Source organism: Phaseolus vulgaris, chromosome 5 (genome assembly GCF_000499845.2).
Source record: "Phaseolus vulgaris cultivar G19833 chromosome 5, P. vulgaris v2.0, whole genome shotgun sequence".
In the NCBI taxonomy this organism is placed as follows: Eukaryota; Viridiplantae; Streptophyta; class Magnoliopsida; order Fabales; family Fabaceae; genus Phaseolus; species Phaseolus vulgaris.
This window is the reverse complement of record NC_023755.2, coordinates 23,964,034-23,983,961: the sequence shown is the minus strand read 5'-3', so window position 1 is coordinate 23,983,961 and position 19,928 is coordinate 23,964,034. Positions and strand designations below refer to the sequence as shown.

At 34.4% G+C, this 19,928-nt stretch overlaps 2 protein-coding genes across 3 annotated transcripts; one reads left to right on the top strand and one right to left on the bottom strand.

Annotated features, from left to right (window-relative positions):
• Window positions 1–4,290, top strand: LOC137835318 (polycomb group protein FIE1-like). 2 transcript variants are annotated; one of them, XM_068643776.1, is made up of 13 exons: window positions 1–364; window positions 452–517; window positions 642–764; window positions 1,380–1,460; window positions 1,535–1,627; window positions 1,756–1,831; window positions 2,315–2,394; window positions 2,470–2,541; window positions 2,999–3,058; window positions 3,156–3,252; window positions 3,438–3,501; window positions 3,768–3,827; window positions 3,924–4,290. In XM_068643776.1, exons 1-13 carry the CDS (start codon window positions 167–169, stop codon window positions 3,991–3,993), a joined length of 1,140 nt encoding a protein of 379 aa, XP_068499877.1. In that variant the 5' UTR covers window positions 1–166; the 3' UTR covers window positions 3,994–4,290. The 2 variants fall into 2 exon arrangements, with proteins under 2 accessions (XP_068499877.1, XP_068499878.1); XM_068643777.1 differs by lacking the exons at window positions 2,999–3,058; window positions 3,156–3,252 and having other exon boundaries at window positions 109–364.
• Window positions 4,291–5,321: 1,031 nt separating this feature from the next.
• LOC137835317 (uncharacterized) lies at window positions 5,322–14,409 on the bottom strand. The gene is made up of 20 exons (XM_068643775.1): window positions 14,034–14,409; window positions 13,865–13,953; window positions 13,668–13,777; window positions 13,530–13,584; window positions 13,030–13,118; window positions 12,633–12,699; window positions 12,497–12,559; window positions 12,098–12,268; window positions 11,911–12,004; window positions 11,749–11,819; window positions 11,545–11,620; window positions 11,379–11,422; window positions 10,125–10,192; window positions 9,690–9,775; window positions 9,437–9,594; window positions 7,993–9,331; window positions 7,570–7,856; window positions 6,582–6,788; window positions 6,347–6,503; window positions 5,322–5,807 (listed from the first exon to the last, which is right to left on the bottom strand). Exons 1-20 carry the CDS (start codon window positions 14,143–14,145, stop codon window positions 5,512–5,514), a joined length of 3,639 nt encoding a protein of 1,212 aa, XP_068499876.1. The 5' UTR covers window positions 14,146–14,409; the 3' UTR covers window positions 5,322–5,511.
• Window positions 14,410–19,928: the final 5,519 nt, after the last annotated feature.

Below are 19,928 nucleotides of genomic sequence, written 5' to 3'. Positions count from 1 at the left end.
GGGTTGAGTTAAGTTTAAGATGAGTCGGGTTGAGTTGAGTTGAGCCATGATCCGATAACCCGAAAAATTATCTATTTATTTAAATTTTAGTGTGAGAAATTGAAAATTATGCACTTTCTTTCTTTGTGTGAAACCCTAAGAGAGAGAATACAGAAAAATAAAAAAGATGGTGGCAGGGGATAAAAGGGGCAAAACATTTGGCTTAGGGTGTGAGCCTGTGGTGGGATCGTTGGCTCCGGCGAAGAAGAGGGAATACAGAGTCACCAATCGCCTCCAAGAGGGGAAACGCCCTATATACGCTGTCGTTTTCAACTTCCTTGACTCTCGTTACCTCAACGTTTTCGTCACTGTTGGTGGCAACAGGGTACACCCTCTAAACTTTTCTTCACTACCCTTTTTCATTTTATCTCGAAAGTTTCAATCTTTAATGTTTTTTCTTCTTCATTCTTAGATTACTGTTTATCAATGCCTTGAAGGAGGGGTTATTGCTGTTTTACAGTCTTATGTGGACGAGGATGTAAGTGAACAGTGACTTTTCAGTCTCTTCTTTCTCTAACTTTGTTTTTTGTTAAGGCTTCAGTTGTACATGCATGCATGTGTACAGAAATTTGTTTCAACTTTTGTATTTTTATGTGGACCAGAAGGATGAGTCTTTTTACACTGTGGGGTGGGCATGCAGTGATGATGGGAGTCCATTTATTGTGGCTGGAGGGAGCAAGGGGATAGTCCGAGTCATTGATGCTGGCCGTGAGAAGATATACAGGGTATTTTGGTTACAGTAATGAACTCGTGATAAACTGCTTGAGGCTTATGAACATGTGATTATAACTTTTAAATTTCGGTGGCATTTGTAAGAGATTATATGCAGCTTATGTGGGTTTATTTTATGATATAAGCATTCAAGGTGGTCTTTGATTAATGGTAGCTGTGTTTACTTTTAATTTTTATGGTTAAATTTATCTAAATAGCTGGCAGCATTTTTCTGAATTTTGTTTTCATAGAAATTTTTTTTGGTGTCCTTGTTGAAGTTTAGTTTGAGCTTATTAAAGTGGTTCATGTCTTTACTAATCATTCTTTTTAGCTTATTTTAAGAAGCTTAACAGAAAAGTGGTTCACAATCAAGTTCATGGATAAGCTTTTTATTGTTGAACCAGTGCTTAAGTTGTTTAGCTTGATGCGCCTTAAGTTCTTACTGAATCAATGCTTAATTAAGTTATTTACTCATATGTGCCCTTAGTGTTGATTGTTAGTTTAGAGTTTTGAGGGCAGTACTGCAAGCTAAATGCCTTTGAATGTATTTTTTTTTCCAATAATGTTTAAAATGTATTGGTTGTGTTCTAATCCCTGCTACTACATAACATGACATCTCCTCTCTGCAGAGTTTTGTTGGCCATGGGGACTCTATAAATGAAGTCAGGACTCAAACATTAAAACCATCACTTGTGATATCTGCAAGCAAAGTAATTGGCTTTTCCACATTTTAACTATTTAAGGAATCATGTGTCTTTCATTAATGACATCTAATGTTGATCAGGACGAATCTCTCCGGTTGTGGAATGCTCATACTGGAATATGTATCCTGATATTTGCGGGAGCTGGAGGACACCGTAATGAAATCCTAAGTGTTGTAAGTGTATTCCCCATCTAGTGTATCTCTCCATTTTTCTTGTTTAATTACCTACCAATTCTTAGTGATAATATATAATACTTGGATTTTGGAGATTAGCCCAACTAATTTTATGTTGCTTACTGTAGGACTTTCATCCTTCGGATATATATCGTATTGCTAGTTGTGGCATGGATAATACTGTAAAAATATGGTCTATGAAGGGTAAGATATTTAAAGATGGCAGAGTGAAACATAAACTGAAGTAATGGTTGATACTAGATTGGTAAGAGGGAAGAGTGAAACAATCTTTTCATCAGTTATAACGTAAATGAAGGAATAAGAAAAAAAAAGATCCTTTTTCCACTAGGTGGAGTTGACTGCATGGATCGAATGATACCATTGTTTCAATGTTTTCAGGAAAGCTATTAGTGGTTCCTTGATCTTCCATCTCCTCTGTCTATCCATCTATCCTGTCTTACATATATAATCAATTATTCTTAATGGATTTGATATGCATTTTTTTCGTATCTCTGATATTTGTTTCATGATAACATGCTCCAAGTAACAATTATTTTTGTAATTTGTAAAAAATTCTTGTGCGGAACATTACACCCGTTTCTGTTTACACATTTAGTCAATTAAAATGTACCAACTTTATTATTATCCCTTTCATTTTAATCCATCATGTCCCTTTTGTTTCTGCAGAGTTCTGGACATATGTAGAAAAATCATTCACATGGACAGATCTTCCTTCGAAGTTCCCAACAAAATTTGTCCAACATCCTGTCAGTAACAATTTATTTTTGGTACATATCATTGATCTTTATGTAATTTCTAATTCTTGTGATACCTATTTTCAGGTATACACTGCTTCAGTTCATGTAAATTATGTTGACTGTAATAGGTGGTTGGGCGATTTTATCCTCTCAAAGGTGAGTGATTGTGCAGTATCAGTCTACTCTTCCTGGTGGTAATGAAATGTTTGGTTTGTTTTGGAAATAGTATCAGCTTCACGTATCTTATGTAAAACAATTGCTTCTAATACCATTTTATTAAAACAGTAAATTAATTTTTTTGAAAATTTTTATGGCAAGACTTTGGTGTATATTTTTATGGTATAAATGTTTAACGACTTTCTTTGGTAGACGGGCTGAGGTAGCTTTGCTGAATTTGATGTTTCTACAATTCTCCTTGATGCTCATTTTAAGTGGGAAATAATCTTCATGAAGTTTCTTTGTCTAAAAAAGTTTAATAATTGGGAGACGAGAAGTTATGAAGGTTTTTGAGCAAGTCCTCCATTTTGGGCACTTGACAATTAATCATAGTATCGATTGTTCAATTTGAGTTTTCCTCCTATTCCTTAAGTAATGGATCATTTTACGTTTCCAGAGTGTTGATGATGAAATTATCTTGTGGGAACCTAAAGTGAAGAAAGAAATTACAGGAGTGGTTAGTTATAATAATAATTATTATTATTATCTGTTTTCATAATATGTAAGTTTTAATCAGCTTCAGGTTAATTTTTGTGCTGTGTGTGGATGTTTAGGGTGTAGTTGATGTCCTTCAGAAATACCCCATTCCCGAGTGTGATATCTGGTTCATCAAGTTTTCTTGTGATTTCCATTTCAACATAGCTACAGTAGGTAAGAATGATTGCAATTTTTTTTTTAATTTATCATTTTCTCTAGTATCTACTGCAGCTTAAGTCCTATAGTGACAGTAACTATAGATTATTGCACAATTTGTTCAATACAGATTTCTGACCAATTGAACTTGTGCTTTTGCTGGCAAGTTTGTAATTTCAAGATTTATTTTCTGGGTCTTTCAGGTAACAGGGAAGGCAAGATTTTTGTTTGGGAATTGCAGTCGTGTCCTCCTGTACTTGCTACAAAGTTAGTCTATGAACTGATTGTTTCAAGAACAAAACTTAGAGACAGTTGTTTTGGTGGTTGGTGTCGTTTTCAATCAGAATTAAGTTTTATCTCCACAGTCTGCAAATAAATATTTGCATTAAAAGATTATACAAATTTCTGAGATGAACTTCAATTCTGATTGTAAAACAGTTCAAACATCACTTTAAAAAATTGTACCTAAGTTTTGTTGTTATTTCAGTGGTCTTGTATTCTATAAAATTCTTATACTCAGTCACTTTGTTCAGGTTGTCACATCCTCAATCAAAATCTCCAATCAGGCAGACTGCTACTTCCTTTGATGGAAGGTAATGCTTGATACATTTGATGATGATGATGCTCATATTTTTGATGCAATATTGTTTTAGTTTATAACTGTAGTGTCCTCTCTTGTTATGTTGTAGTACTATATTGAGTTGCTGTGAGGATGGGACAATATGGCGTTGGGATGATGTTTCAAACTCTTCAACCTAACTTGTATTTCATGCAATACCAATCTGACGTGCATGTCAAACATGAGGGCATTTATGTTCATCAGGAACTTGGTTCATTGCTTGTTTGTTTGTTTATTTTGGTTCGATAAGCCTTATAATTTAAAAGGTTCAACTGAGAACTCAGTTAGAACTTTAGAAGTTGTTTAAATAAAGAAAGCCAAACCTTGAGCCATGCTTGTGTTACATGTCGCCGGTTTATATGATTTAGAGAACTGAATAATTAGAGTCCAATGGTTTTTGCCCCGTTAATATTATTTAATCGAAAATATTTTCGAAATGGTTTTGTGTGTGAAGGTCATAATCATCTATCTTCTATTGTGCTAGACGACTTAGAAAGTGAGTTAAATTGTTTTGTAGCTTAGATCTTAAACGTTGGTTATGAGTGGTTTATGCAGTGAGTGGTCAATCATTTTCCTTTTTCGCCGAAGTTGTAGTCATAATTACGATGTCTTATTGATTAGTTTAATTGTAGTGTCTTGTTTTTCAGATTAAAAGTAATCTTTTAGAATGGAAATTGTTGAGATATTGTGACTTTCCATAGTAGTAACATTATAATGTATTATTTTTTAAGATGTTATAATGTATTCTTATTCCATGTTAAGTGATAAGGTTTTTTTATTTCATTTTAAATTTCAAAAAAACATTTTAAGGCTACCCTTACCCAATATATTTGATCTCAAAAAAACATCTGATTACAGTACTTGTGATTCAAGAAAATGTAACATCATTCCTTAAAACAAACTCGTGAATACCTGGATATGTTCTCTTGCACATGTTTAACTAGCAATGTTAAGAGACCTCCATTTGAAATTTTAAACATTGTAAAATTTTTTGGTAATAAAGAATTGGTATTTATTTTTTATTAAGCAAGACATTTTTAATTAAAAATAATATTAACGTAGATTTGACTCTTCTAAAATACGAGAAATACACAGAAAATGAAGTATGTTTTTAATCACTAGGTAAGAATTTAACAATTGTAATCTGGTTAATTTAAAATGATATTAAATATTATTTTATTTAACCACTATTTTATAGTCGTAAGTTTATTTTAAGTTTTAAAACACTGTATAATATTTTCATCTGCTTAGTAAAGTTGTGGTTATAGTCAAAATTTTACCGTTTAAGATTTTAGTACAAGTTTTGGTTTTGTGAAGTTAAAGTTGCTAATTTTGTTCTACTCTGTATGGTGTGAGTAGTTTCTGTATGGCAGTGTAACTAAATCTGTCAGAATTAATTAGATAGGGGAAGATTTTTGTTGGTAGCAAAATATTCAGAAAATATGGATCTGACCCACTCCCGAAGATATATCTGAAGTATTGATTAGGTAGTTTGGTAAAGGGAACAAAATTTGTTACATCAATGAAGAGCCATGGCGGCTGCCTAGCTTGTACAACACTCAACAAAGATTTATATCCTATATACACAACATTGTAATCTATAATGTGAATGAAAATATTTTGACTATAAATATACAGCAAAAATGGCAGAGAGGAACTTAAAGTTGATTCCGTAATTGCATCAATAAGTCATGCATAGTCTCTATCTTTTGACTCAGTTGGAGTATGGTAAGGTGTTGAGAGGAAGACTCAGAAGTACCAATATCACTAATTAAATCATCAAGTTTACCCTGTGATTCCACAAGTGTTTCCTCAAGCAAAGTTAATGTTTGTTCCGAACTTCTGTGCGGTTCCTCATTTATGAGATTTGGCAGAGGAGAAATTCCTCTACTATAAACACTTCCGTCTCTGCTAACCTTTTCCGGAGAGAAAATCTTGTCAATGCCTTCACTTCCTGCAAATAACCTCACCGTTATTATAAGATTACGAAAGAATATTATACCTCAAGTCTTAATCCATCTTCTGCGCTACATGAAAATGCAGTTTAACGGAGAACATACTAAAAGCTTAGGAATATTATTTTCGGGCGCTCCAATGAAACCCAATTTTACCCCAAGTTTTTAATAATATGGCTGTGATCTGTCATACTATCTCCACCATAGAAAGAAAAAAAAGGAAAAGAACAAGCAAATCCACACATTTTAATATAATAAATATAAATAATGATAAATAATAAAGGCTTTCCCCAGAATGTATCCTAACTTTTGGCCTAATTCTTGAAAGAACCTATGATTGCTTTTTTGGAAAATTTCCAAACGAGCCTTTCAATTTCTTATTTTACTACGTTCAACTCTATTTATTCCTCTATCCGTAGAGTACATTGAAGGTACACTTCCCAAATTTAGGAAAGGCTAAGGTTCCACTAATACAGATTATAATGATGAGATTTTATGTCTAATGAGAAACAATTCAATGAATAATTAGACAACTTACCTAGGTGCCCAAGTTGATCTATAACAGACTGACCAATAGAACCTTCTAACTTCAGCAACCGTATAACTCCAGCAGTTATCCGGCCAATTGAGTCAATTTCAGATTTGCACAGAAAAGTAAGGTGCTGAACTTCGTCCTTTGTTACAACTGCCTCAATCTGAATGAAGAAAGCATATCAAACACAACCATTACATAAAAAAGAGACAACGTGCCTTAAATATAAAATTCTCATTACCGGTTGTTTGACAGAGAATTTTAGGTTTTCCACTTCCCAATTAGCCATTTCATCATCGACATTCTCCCCACCTAAAATCAAGCGAACTTCAACACCAATTCCTCCAACTGCATCGGGGAATTCTTTACCCCCATTTGCAATTAGCACTGATGAAGGAAAGTCCTTTTGTAAATGAGGCTTCAAGATCTGCAGACCTTGAACTCCGACCTGCAAGTGTCGCCTCAGTATATAAGAGGTGTGATAGGAGTAGAACACATCTTAAAAGACAAGAAACAGAAATGAAAAGATACAAAAATAAACCGACTAATAAGGAATCTGAGTTTTAGCATATTTAAGTATATAAATCAGAGAAAACCAACACTGCATGGTATTTAAAAATTTACTGGTCAAGTAGATTTTTTTTATCAGCATACTGGTCAAGTAGATACTAAATGTGTTCTGACCATTATGAGCAAAGTCTTTATTCATAGACGTGTTCTGTCCATTTAAGCCAAGTAATAAAACATTGTATTTTTATTTTGACAACATGAGGAAATTAAAAAAGGTAGCTCAGGAAAGAACAAAAATAACATATACACAGAAATATGATTCACTTCAAGGCATGGGAAGCAACAAACAGGATATTTGATTAAAACCAAGGAATAAAGAATAAATATGTCTTCCAACAGATGTTCGGTTTTTAACCCCAATAGTTACTAGTCAACTGAAAAATGTAACTGGTAATTATCCATCTAAGCTATCCTCCACCCTCCCAGTGACAAAAATAGGGTGTTTTTAAAGTTATACAGTTCCATTTGGATGTGATGCCTGACAGAACGCTGAGCTATTTTCTTTAGTAAGTGTTAATGTTGCTTCTCCCCTTAGAGTCAACCAAAAAATATTATTCTTGAAAGCAAAAATAAAATCATTGATTCTGCAGAAGGTTGGAGAAGAAATTTATAAACATAAACATTAAATATTAAAAACAGAAAGAAACATCTTTCTTTACCGTAATCAGTTCTACTGGATGTTGTTTCATTCTTTGCACTTGTACTTTTCCATCTGGAACATTTGGTGGGCTACTTTTTGCATTTAATCGTAAACTATGGAAAGATGCATGCCAACTCTTCTCTTCTCTGTCTTCATCTTCATGGCTGGAGAACCACCATCTTTCAGCTGTCTCTTGTGTATCTTCAAGGGCAAATAACCAGTCTCTCAATTCTACAGTTACATCCACATCATCAGGCTTCTTCAATTGGGGAAAAGTGGCTTCATTCCCTTCTATCATACTTCTAACTGGTGAAAAAATAGGAAGGAAAATTATTTAAATAGAGGAAACAAACATGCCCAAGATGAATCAAGAAACAAACGTTTTATGTATTAAGCACATTAACCAACTACAGAAATTTAGATAACATAGTTTGTTTAATACCATCTTCTGAATCATTAACAATGAGAGGAGTTGCCTTAAAAAGTTTTGACAATGGTCCTTTCTGTAAGTTTTCCAACCCTTTACAAAGACCCATTCCAGGAGCTCCATCAGGCCCAAGTATTCCAAACCTATGCAGGAGTGCTTCAGCATAGTTCATTCCACCACCAAGGCGAACACCAGATACAGAAGCTGAGACATTTAAACTATGAGATTCCAAGTCTTGGTCATACAATGGTATTACATGCTCCATGCATATATCTAGAAAAGGAACTGAATGAGCACTTCCATTCGATAGATGTTTCTCGTTCTTATGCACCCAAAAAACAGTTCTTAGCTGAGGATATCCATTATCACTCAGTGAGGGAGCATTTTCCTTAGAACATAAGAAAGAGCTCTTTTCACATGGCAAGAGCCCCTCAGCATCTACACAACTTATCTCAACACTCTCCCATCGTAAAATAGATGAAACAATAATAGCTCCTCCAAGGGTTCTATGAGTGACACTCGTAAATAGATCATCTCCAAGAAACTGCACTAAAGGCATCCCCTCAATGTTAACAGAAGATGACTCCAGAAATCGAAGTTGGAGATTTTTCACTGATAAACTGACAGCAGCATCACTAGGAACCTTGTCCATCAGCTTTCCACCAAAGGATTTGTCCCTAATGTCCTCCAATTGTTTCCTTTTTCCAGCCATTGCTATCTTTTCACTAACACTCCCAAAATAACCATATAGATCAAGGACAAAAAACAATTGTTCAATAGAAGTGTTGGACAGATACTGTTCACAAGCAACTCCAACCCTGACAATACCCCCAGGTGGGGGAACTTGTAACAATGGACTTCCATCAGCAGTTGCCATAGCCACTTCAATGCAAGCATCTTTCAGATCAACACATCTCCACAATCCTGCCGTCTGTCCAAGAGAATTTTGACATCCAGGTCCGTCAATGCTTGCTTCCAGAAACAAGGTAAGCTGAGATGCTCTAGCAGTCCATTTCTCCTGGCTAGCATCAATTGGTTGACCTTCCCAAAGACTGAAGCAAGCAGGATCCTTCTCCAGGTTCAGCATTCTCAGTTTCAGGGAAGGCGAATTTAAAAAGAAAAGGCTTTCGATATGAAGTCTGGCTCCAGAAAAGGAGGTCTGGACTGCATTGTCCATGTCATTTTTGGAACTATCCAATTTGGTCTTATCAAAAGGAACTGTAAGATCCAGTCCCTTGAGATTGAAAATAAAAGATTTCACCGAGAAATCTGGTAAAATATCACCAGGATTGACAACAATGCCATCAGCTAAGAAAGAGGATATCCTCAGACATGATTCTTCCTGGAGATGAATCTAAAAATATGGAAAGATTATCAAATTATATCATTAGCAAAAGTAAACAATCAATTCACTTTTTAAGTTTATAACAGGCCCTTTATAGAAAGAATCTGCACTTACCACAAGTGGCTGACAGTCAATAACAGTTTCAGAAGCAAAGGATGGTGGAAGTGGAGAAGGCATGATCTTAAGAGCATGGAGGCATATTAGAGGGGTTCCCTCAATCAATTGCCACTGTTGTTCTTGTAAAGGATATATTGGAGGGCAAAAGCTTCTGGCTGCCATAAAAGAAAGGAGAAAAGGTAAGTGAGCAAATAATATATGCATAGCCTGAGTGGTTACTTCTTTTCAGGGATATGTGGATAATTAATACCAAATTCTGGCACACGGAAAGCATCTCTAGTGCCAGCTTGCATTGATGGTTGCACTAAGATACATGGAGGACTACAAAAGGTGTCCCTGCATTCCAATATGCACTGAGTACAAATTAGTTCCATGTTAACAATTACTACAGTCAGCACAAAACAAAAAATAGTTGTGAGTCAAGTGCAACCAAATTGATTAATAAGTAGGGCACATTGCTAAGAATTTCTTATTAAATTTTCATTTTCTCATTTTCAATAGCAATAACTTCTCCCAATTCAACCAAGGTATCTCACTGCCAATATATTCAGACTCCCAGCTATTAATCAAATCCTATGAGCTCGGAATAGATTGACATACACACTAACACCTGCCCATACACACAGGAAAAGCTTGCTAAATTCTTTTAATAGTTATTATTCAGAGAGGGCACATAAACACAAACCTTAAAAATAAGCCACCAATTGTAATTCTCGTCAAGTTATTATCATTATCTCCTTCAGAAAGACTGGCCTGCAAGGATAGTCAGTCAACAACATAACTCTACTACAACTGAAGGCCTGATAACATTCCACAGTAGACAGTCACGAACATGGAGATACGACATTGAAGAGTGGGCAAGATATGAATATTAGCAAATGGCATTCTCATAAACCAACAATCCCAAAAGGATAAGCTATTGGATGAAGACACATAAATGGTTTTATATTATTTTTCTGAGACAACCATTGTGCAAGAGCTTTTTGAAGTTGAAGCATGAAAAAACTGCAGACTACCCTTGGGCTGAAATTTTTAAAAAATATATTAAAAGAATGGGAGTAGAAAGTATTGAACTCTATACTACCTGGTTATAGAGAAGCTTTGATAGTGTGTCATAAACTGACAAATCCCAAAACCAAGGTTAAACTATATTGGGTGAAAACATAGGAATGATTTTACATCATGTAAGTAAATGCAGCATTCAAACACCCATATCATGAAAAGGGAAAAGAAGGAGCTTTCCATCTTTATTTTCTATGTGCTACATAGAAAAAACCATTAGAATGCCTTTATCCAACAGATTAAGGTCTTGGTATGCTTGGTCCATGACATATTATTGGATACTTTATGAATATATAGACTTCAGTTCTTATTGCCTCGAAGTAAAAACTTAGACATTTGCATTATCCAAGCTTCAAGCCCTAAGGGTTCTTGCTTAAGGGGATATGTTGGATATAATATCATTGATGTGCCTTCACCTAATAGCTTAAGCTTTTCAAATAGTTGGCTCATAAATAGCACTATAAATACTTAGTTGCTAATTAAAAAAAACTAACTTATCATGCCAAAATCACATACACTGCATATATTTCATGTTTACAATTGTTTTCTTATTTCTGGATTATTTATATCAGATGTAGAAAAATAACATGTATGCACACACCGACTAGAGAGGGTTAGCCTCAACATCTTATTACTCCATGAGCATCCAATGGACTGAAATAAACTATATATAAGGTGTCTTAAGCCCCCAAAGAGAGTCTTCAATGAAAATATAAGCCTCTATATGATTTTCTTTTTGGCTCAAGGTATTATATTCTACCTATTAGATAAGGCTAACCAGCATCAATATCGAGATTAATATGGGCAAGTAGCCAAGAAAAAAAAATGTGGGCAAAAGTGTAAGATGGTCTCAGAAAAAAAGTATCAAAAGACATACCCGAGAAAAAAAGAGGGACTGCATCAAAAGCTCAAGCTGGAATTCTGCAAATTAATGATAAGAGTTGGATGATTGTGCTAGCAATGATATACCTAAAGCTAGGATTTTAATAATTCAAGAAGAAAAAGATCAACATAAGAAAACTATGTGCAAGCTAAAGACAAACCAGTATCTTTAATACAAAGAAATATATGATCTACGACAATTGAGACAAGAGAACGCCCAGCTGCTTCAGTGGATCGCTGTCACGACACAGTTATATACATATTTAGAGAAATCCAAAAATGAAATATGATAATACTGTGCTTAAAAAACTACTGAGGTGTTCTCAAAGGTGGAAAAAGTTAAAGACAATGTGAAACATGCTGACCTTGGAATCAACATCACCCCTGTTTAGGCAAACATATACTCCCGTCATAAAGCGGAGAAGTGCACGTAGTCCTGCTCATATTTGAACCAGTCCCATGTCATATCTCGCCATTTTTATATCAATTCAATATTCAAGAAACCCAAAATGTGCTCTTTTACTAACCTGGTTCACTTAATGCAGGGCAAACAGCTTCATTGATGTGCAATTGAACTTCAAGCCCGAGCGGACTATTCAACTCAGTTCTCTGAATTGTGATCTGTAATAATAAAGTCAAGTTATATTTCATGATTCACAATATACTGTAATAAAACAGAAGATTAAATTATGTAGGGGGAACTGCATTAGTTACATATGCTTCTCCTGATATTCCTTCTATAAAACGCTCTCCTCCAAAGAATACACGTTTTGCGCCATCATCATCTCTAAAGTTTGACCCCTCCTCAGAGTGGTCTAGTGTAGCTTCTGTGAACATGTCGGGATGAGGTAAAAGATCAATAGACAAAGATTGCCATTCCAGTTTCTGGGCAGGACACAAAAACGTGAGAATTGTCATATGGTAATACACATATAAGCAACACGGTACCATCAACATTGCGAATATAGAACAAAATATTTTTTATGAAAGAATGTTAATCTTAAAATGAAATGAAACCTATAATATAGAAGAGAGATGTGAAAGGACATAAAATAAAACCATTACAGATTAAATACTGATAGATTAAAACTAATCAAGGGAAAGATATATTACTTTGAAGACATATATATACTTCTTGTTACTGGAGAATTCCCGCGCTTCCTTAAGATTTACAACCTGATAGGAAAAATTCTTCAATGAAGTTCTATATGCAAGTAGAATCAGAAAGCCTGACTTTTGAAATAATTACCTGCCAGTTTTCATTTGTAGTATACAACAAAAGGTTGCGTATGGTGATAGATGCCATAGGTGGTGCCCTGCAACCAGAGGTAGTGAATGGGGATGTTATAAAAAGATTTGAGGCGGAACCAGATTGAGTCACACACAGTTTCATTTATAAATAGTCTGAGACAAACACAGCAAATTCTATCACCCATCAGGTTTATGCTAAAGAATTAAGACTTCCCCCATTGAATCACCCACTATATTTTATTGCCATTGCAATAAACATAGTTTAGCTATTGCATCAATCCCAGCTGGGAACAAGATACTAATATCAAAACTTGATAGGGTAGGTAAAGCTTAAATTATTAAATATGCAAAAGAAGATATTGAATAGAGAGCACTGGCTGGTATCAAGAACTTACCATGTTGCTCCCCCTTGGCGACGAGAACCACCACAAGTTTCAAGTAATAGATTAACTGTTTGAATTTGTATAGTCATGCCATCTGCAATCTGTCAATCACCCCCAGTCAGTATGAACTAGTAACACTCAAACAAGATAATTGCATTTATGAACAATTGATCAGCCTAGGAATTTCAAACCTGATAGAAAGGATCAAATTATTAGGCTGAACAGCATTGAAAGGTTGAAACCTTTCATTGCATCCTTGTCCTCTATTAGACTCGATAATGGACTAAAATTAGTAATCTCTCCCTATAGTCAACAGATTATCTTTGCCTACATTTACTATGTTACTAGAAATTTTCCCCACAGTATAACTGTTCAAATTCAAATCCCCCAGACATTGTTAAAACTGACTACAAAATCAACCAAAGCATGATTTGACTACGACCAACCCTTTATCAGCATGCGCATATTTGAACTCATGCTTAGATAAACAAAGAGCAGAATCAAGCTCAAACCTTATCAGCGAAACCGTAACCACTTCCCTTGGCGGAGGCAGCCGACGGCGTGGAACTGCAATAATCGACAAATGCAAAAAGTGTGAAACAAACGACCGCAAAAGCATAAAGAATCACCGACCTCGTTTCATTGTTTACCAGTTCGAACTAAGAGATGCATCAAAATCAGAATTCTCTTCGAGAACCAGATCGAGTCTATCAATTTGCACGACGATTGGTTCCGTTTGAACATTGCTCACAGACGGAAGCTGCAAAAAAGCCACAAACAGCTCACAATTCACGATGGAAACACAGCGAAGAAGTGAAACATAATCAGTTAGCGTGAGCGACTCAACTGTTATCTCTAGTTTGCCGACTTTGGCGGAGGCAACGTTGAGAGCCGGCGGCAATCCGATACTGGAATGCAAGGCGTCGCCGTCGATATCTGAGAGCGAGAATCGAATCGAAGTCGGTGAAATGAAAATGGAATTCGAAAATTGGATTTGAATTTGGATTTGAAGGTACCTAAATTGGAGAGATGAACGGTGCGTCCCTGCAACTTGAACTGTTCTCGGGAGAAGGATTTGAGCCAGTACTTGAGAGTGTACTCCAGAGCCCGACCCAGTATTGACTCCATTTGCTGAGAGTATCCGGGTTCGGATCCTGAGGTTCGGGTCGGGTTTCGCCGTGAGCTGGTTTAATCCTTTTCTTCCTTCGTCTTAGGCAGCGATCTCTGGTATTATTATAGAGAAATAAAAAGGATTTAGATTGCGGCGATGGCACGTGCGGCACGTGCAAGAGAGATGGCGCTGTTTGTACCACTCTATGTCACGTCAGGAGAAGGAGGACCTCGCTGTCTCTGCGCTTTGTCCATTACTCTGTGTTGGAAGGAAAAAAACTCAGCATACCATGAATTTTTTTATTTTATTTTTCAAGAAATTTTCAACTTTCTGTAGCAAATTTTGCAAATTTCTCCGACTTTTTTAATATATATATATAATTACAAGATATAAATGAAAGAAAAATTAGGTTATTTTTAGAAAATATTTTCCCATATATTTGACTTATGAGTTATGATCAAGTTTCGAGATATTCTTGAATGAAGAAAACATTAGATTTAGGAAGTCAAAAATATAAATATATGTTATATTTATAGAATTTTATCTATGGTAAAACTTAAATGTGTAGATATATTTGACTTAGACAAATAAAACACAATTTGCTTTGGTCAAATATTTGACCGACCAATTAATCCAATATTTCATACAAAGATTACATTTCATATAACATTTTAGTGATAGAATCTAGTTAGCTACAAAATTTGATAATCTTAATGTTTTTTTAGATTCTTGAAATCTTTGGATAAGGAAGTTTTTAGATATTCTTTAAAACCTTGGGGTAAGGAAGCTTGGGAGTGAACCTTCTATTAATAGTATATGATGAGATTTTAGTCAAGGAATCCTAAATTAGATTTTGTCACTTGCAAACTTCATAACTCAAAAAAATAGAAAGATAAGAAAGAAGAATAATCACCTAATATGGGTTGGTGTAAGTAGTTTATTGTGTGGTTTTGGGCTTGGGTAGGTTGTGGTTTTTATGTTTATGAAAAAATAAGAATGGTTGAAAGGTTAAGCAAAGTTTATGTTAGATCTTGGAAGAATCTTGAAGCCAATAATTAGTGAACATTTGCAGAAGCTATGATCAAGATAGGCATGATCAAGATAAGATAAGGAGTATAAAGTTGGTCATTAGATTATTTGATTGTTCTTTATTTTGGTTTTGTTGTGTAATGTATAGGAAAATGAAATATGTATGTTTCTTGAAGTATGGTGGTGATTGGTGGTCTTAAAGAGCAGGAGGGGGTTGGATTGAATGGTCTTCTTCCTTGACTTTTTTGGAGGATTTGACTTGGCTTCTTAATTTGGTTTCTTTGGTGTATGATGGTGGCCAAATGACCAATTAAGAATAGAAACAAGAAAGGAATGGATTAGTTACAAAAGGATGACTTATGATAAGCTTGATCTCCTTAAGGTCTTCCATTAAAAGAACACCACTAAGAGACTAATAAGGTCTTTTCTCTTACTTGGATAAGCTAAAAAGCATCACAAAAAAACACAAGGGAATGAGTCACCACTTGAACACTATGCATGGACTAAAAACTTTCTATAGAAAGAGAAAAACCTACACTCTTCTAAAAGCTCAAACATTGATATATTGAATTAAAATCAAGTTATGCTACAAAGTTTACTTCGAGTTTTTTTGCATTGGTCTTTGGTTGTGATATAACCAAGACAAGGAGGGATGTGATACTTAATTCCTTTCTCTAAGAAAATCCTATGAGTGTTTGGATGTCACTCATTTTTTATTATATTTTAGGACAAAAAAACTCTTTATCCAAACAAATTTGATTTGCACTCAACTAACCTATGTCATTATTCACACTATTTATTTCATCATTTATTTTTTTATTATATTTTTACAATATTTATATTCTTGGTCTTTTCTTCTAGTCGTATCTCTTTCAAGATTTCCATGATGTGAAAATACCATTTTTAGGATCGTATTACCAACTTTATGTCGTTGTATGCTCAAAATAGTGTTGTTAGTTTAAGAAAAACATGTTCAAAATAAAAGATACTACAAATTGTAGCAAGTTGAATGCAACAGAAATCCTATAAGCTAAAAGACCAGTAACTCCTACTACAACTCTAACATGCAATAAAAAGACCAACACACTGCTTACAATAGTTTCATTGAATATGTATATAAGTAAAATGTTTGCCATAGAAATTAACTAATAATTTTATGAAAAATATCAATATATTGTGCATGCATCCTTGCCAAAATTATTTAAGTGTTAGATCATAGAAACATCTTATTAGATGGTAGAGAGAAAATTATTTCTTTATAAAATCTTCACTCTATGAAGTAATTCTCTCACAAGAAATTCTTATTTGTATATCCTCTCATGAAATAGTTATCCTTACAATCTTATAAATAACTTTTTTGTTATAGCCAAAAGTGGCAATTAAGGAATATTTGGAAGGCTAGAAATGACTTTGTAAAAAAGAATACTTATGTTTTTTTTATCTCAAGATGAGATAAATGAGATAGTCAGGAGTGACTTTGTGTACTCGTTGTAAGTTAGAAGTGATAATGAGAATATTTATATTCATTTACTTGAATCCTTTACAGATTGTAAAGGAGAACTTGAAGTAGATCAATATTGGGATGAACCAATAGAAAATTTAAAATTGTTTGGTTCCTTATTTATTGCACATGTCTTAATATTTGACTATCTTTTACAAGTCATATGTGAAAACCTTTTTTTAACTATTAGATCACCCTAGATTGTCTGATTACCATCATCTTACAAAATGTTTTTTAAGTTCGGTTTAACCTCCTCTCAAAAGCTAACTTATTTTGTTTCAGATACTTCCTTGTAGAAGTATATGGATGAGATCTTAGTCACCTACAGGAGTTTGTGACATGTGTCCTTGAAAATACTTTTGGAAATATGGAATTTTTCTAAACTTATTTTCAACCTTGACAAACCACACAAACCTATTAAAGCTTTAGCCATAAGTTTAGCTTGAACCTCTAACCTTCCAAACAACAACACATAGTCCAAAAAAAATAAAGGTTGGACAATTGGGACTTTTCAACTTCCATTACCCATTTTTTGTTAATTATGACTCTTAATCTTTTCATTCATAAGATGAAGAAAATAATGGGCATTCCTCAATAACAAAGTTCTTAGTTGCGTAGAATATATGCATGATCATGTGATGTGAGTTGTTTTTTAGATGTTTTCATTTAGGTGACACTTTACTTTAAGATTGAGATTTTAGGAGTTAATGGTGATGACCTTAGGAAAATTCCCATTGAACACTAACTTAACCAAGTGGTTAAGTAGGTGTGAAGGTGCATTTCACAAAGGCAAAGATAAAAAGACACTGTATGGTGACATGTATGCAATTGCCGAAATAAAGAAGAAAACTAGGAAACATTAATGGAAAGGAAACATGAAGGAAATGGAAGAAGAAACTTATGGAGATGGGGTGGGTGGTCACGCCACTTGATGGGTGAAAACCACCAAGATAAGTGTTAGGCCGTCACTTGAGAGTTTCATTCTCATCAAGATAAGACCAAAAGGAAGAGGAGACAATACTCACTAAATCTCTCACAATATTTGTGTAAAGTAACTTTTCTATTCAATTTCAACATGTCAAATACAATGGGTAGGCCTCCTATTTATAGGTGAAGGAGCCTTGGAAAACAAGCAAGAGGGGTAGGATGAGAAAAGGGAAAAAATGGGCAGCCTTAGGGCTTGACCAAGTCAAACTCGCATCATAGGCTTGTCCTTCTAGAAACTAGGTCAAATTGTCTTCCTAAAGGAATAAAAACAAGCTAAAATGATACATACACCCCCTATTATGCTAAAGGCACCTTATTCTAGCTTATCTTTGCTATTTGGACCCTTAAAGTGAGTCTAAATTATTTACAACTTGTTTTATTCTTTAAGAAGATCAGCAAGAAGAACATTAGATGCTTTGGTTTGTGTCCATTTCTTCCTCTGGTGAGGTCTGCTAAATCCTTGGTGAGGTCTTCACTTGATTGTTGAGATGACTTCTCATAGTGTGCATCCTTGGTCATCTCCTTATTGGCTTGGTTTGCATCATCATGACAATTATATTTTTCGACATTTGGAACTACAATTTGTTTTGAGAAATCCTAGTCGATATTATCATATATTTTTATCTATGTCTAACTTGTAAACTACATCTTCATTCTTCCTCTTTGATCTACCCATCTAATCACTACTCTTTGAAGAAGAATAATAGTCCCTAATACTACTCCTTATAATGAAGCTAATTTGCATATGTAATGATATCGTGAGGGTGTAAATGTAATCTATTCATAAGAACCTTGGACACAATGTTATGCAAAACACTGAACAAACCGATGAGCCTAAAATTCATTATCCTAATAGAGGTAATCTCTTTGATAAGGTTTTAACAACTTGCTCGTCATAGGTTCATCTTTCAAAGGTCAAGGCCACAAAATTCCAAGCATCATCTCCAACTTAGTCCCATAACATTTTGAATACAATTAGTTGAAACCCATATGACTTTGGGGCCTTATAGGGTTCCATTTGAGTAATACATTATTCACTTCTTATTTATAGACTTGGGCAATAAGATCCAATTCGATATGACATTGAAGAGGGTGGATGTCATTGCCCAATTTATCCTTTTCACTTTCTTATTACATAAAAAATATTTCAAAGGTCTTATAGCCTTATTTTGAAATCTCTCGTTGTCGTGCACCATTCTCCAAAAGTAAGGAAAAATCGATTGACCATATTTCTCATTTTTTTACAATAATTTATGTATGAAAGAAGAACTTATTATAGCTTACTAACTTACTCCTTTATTCCTATTATTTATGAAATCATAAGCTTTCCCTTGAAAGAGACTATGCCCATAGTCCCTCAAGAGTTCCTTTTGAAGTTGGATGAGTAGGATTAAGTCCCTATTTTCAAAGAAGTCATTGGATCTCTTTCAAACATGCTTCTATCTCCTTCTCCCTCTTAAAAATATGTCCAAAAGACTTCTTTATTTAAGGTTATGGAGTCATTCAATGCTCTACTTAAATCATTAACAACACAACCTTTTGTTTGGTTCCATACACAATTAACAATGTTGTTGTAGTGCTCATGCACACAATGCAACCTAAAACCTAAATGGGTGGTTCTCATTCATTGTAATAGTGTTCAAGCAACATATCAACAAAAGGTTGTTAGTCGAGTGCTTATAGACAAGGTGTTTAATTGTCATATGTTCAAAGGTCTATCTCTACGCTAAGTCTCATAAATAGTGATTTAGCCTCTTAAATACAAGTTTTCCAGAAAACATTTGTGTTGCCAAGTGTACCTAGGGCCAAAAAACTACATATCCACCAACTCACAAGTCCACTAGCCTTTATCGAACACTAAAACTTGAAAAAGACCTCTTAATTTAATATGACATGATAAGGATGTCATTAAAGTCTGTTGTCATCATCCACTAGTTAGTAATCCTCTCATTCAAATATGTTAACTATTTTTAAAGCAAGTCATGAATTGTGAAGTTGAGATTCACATACACAACAGAGAAAGTCTAGGTAACATCACTCATATAAATTCAACACATGATGCATTCTGGGAAAGATTCTAACTTGACAAACACTATATCACCATTCTTCTTGGAAAAACTCAAAATGCCCTCTAAGTGTCCAATGACTTTCAACTATTATTTTGAGTTGGCAAAAGGGATAATGTATCGCAAAGAAAAATAGGGTTAGGTTTCAAATATGATTGAAGATCTTGAACTATATATGAATTTGCCAATTGGAAAAGCATATAACAATTGATTCTAA

What these genes read in the sequence shown, in the direction of transcription:
- LOC137835318 (XM_068643776.1), top strand. Translation starts at nt 167, where the DNA reads ATGGTGGCAGGGGATAAAAGGGGCAAAACATTTGGCTTAGGGTGTGAG. An exon ending in TTGTGATATCTGCAAGCAAA is followed by an intron (nt 1,461 to 1,534) that starts GTAATTGGCTTT and finishes AATGTTGATCAG; the next exon opens with GACGAATCTCTCCGGTTGTG. An exon ending in CAAAATTTGTCCAACATCCT is followed by an intron (nt 2,395 to 2,469) that starts GTCAGTAACAAT and finishes ACCTATTTTCAG; the next exon opens with GTATACACTGCTTCAGTTCA.
- LOC137835317 (XM_068643775.1), bottom strand. Translation starts at nt 14,145, where the DNA reads ATGGAGTCAATACTGGGTCGGGCTCTGGAGTACACTCTCAAGTACTGG. An exon ending in GTTACGGTTTCGCTGATAAG is followed by an intron (nt 13,119 to 13,529) that starts GTTTGAGCTTGA and finishes GGTGATTGACAG; the next exon opens with ATTGCAGATGGCATGACTAT. An exon ending in TTGACTGTCAGCCACTTGTG is followed by an intron (nt 9,332 to 9,436) that starts GTAAGTGCAGAT and finishes CCATATTTTTAG; the next exon opens with ATTCATCTCCAGGAAGAATC.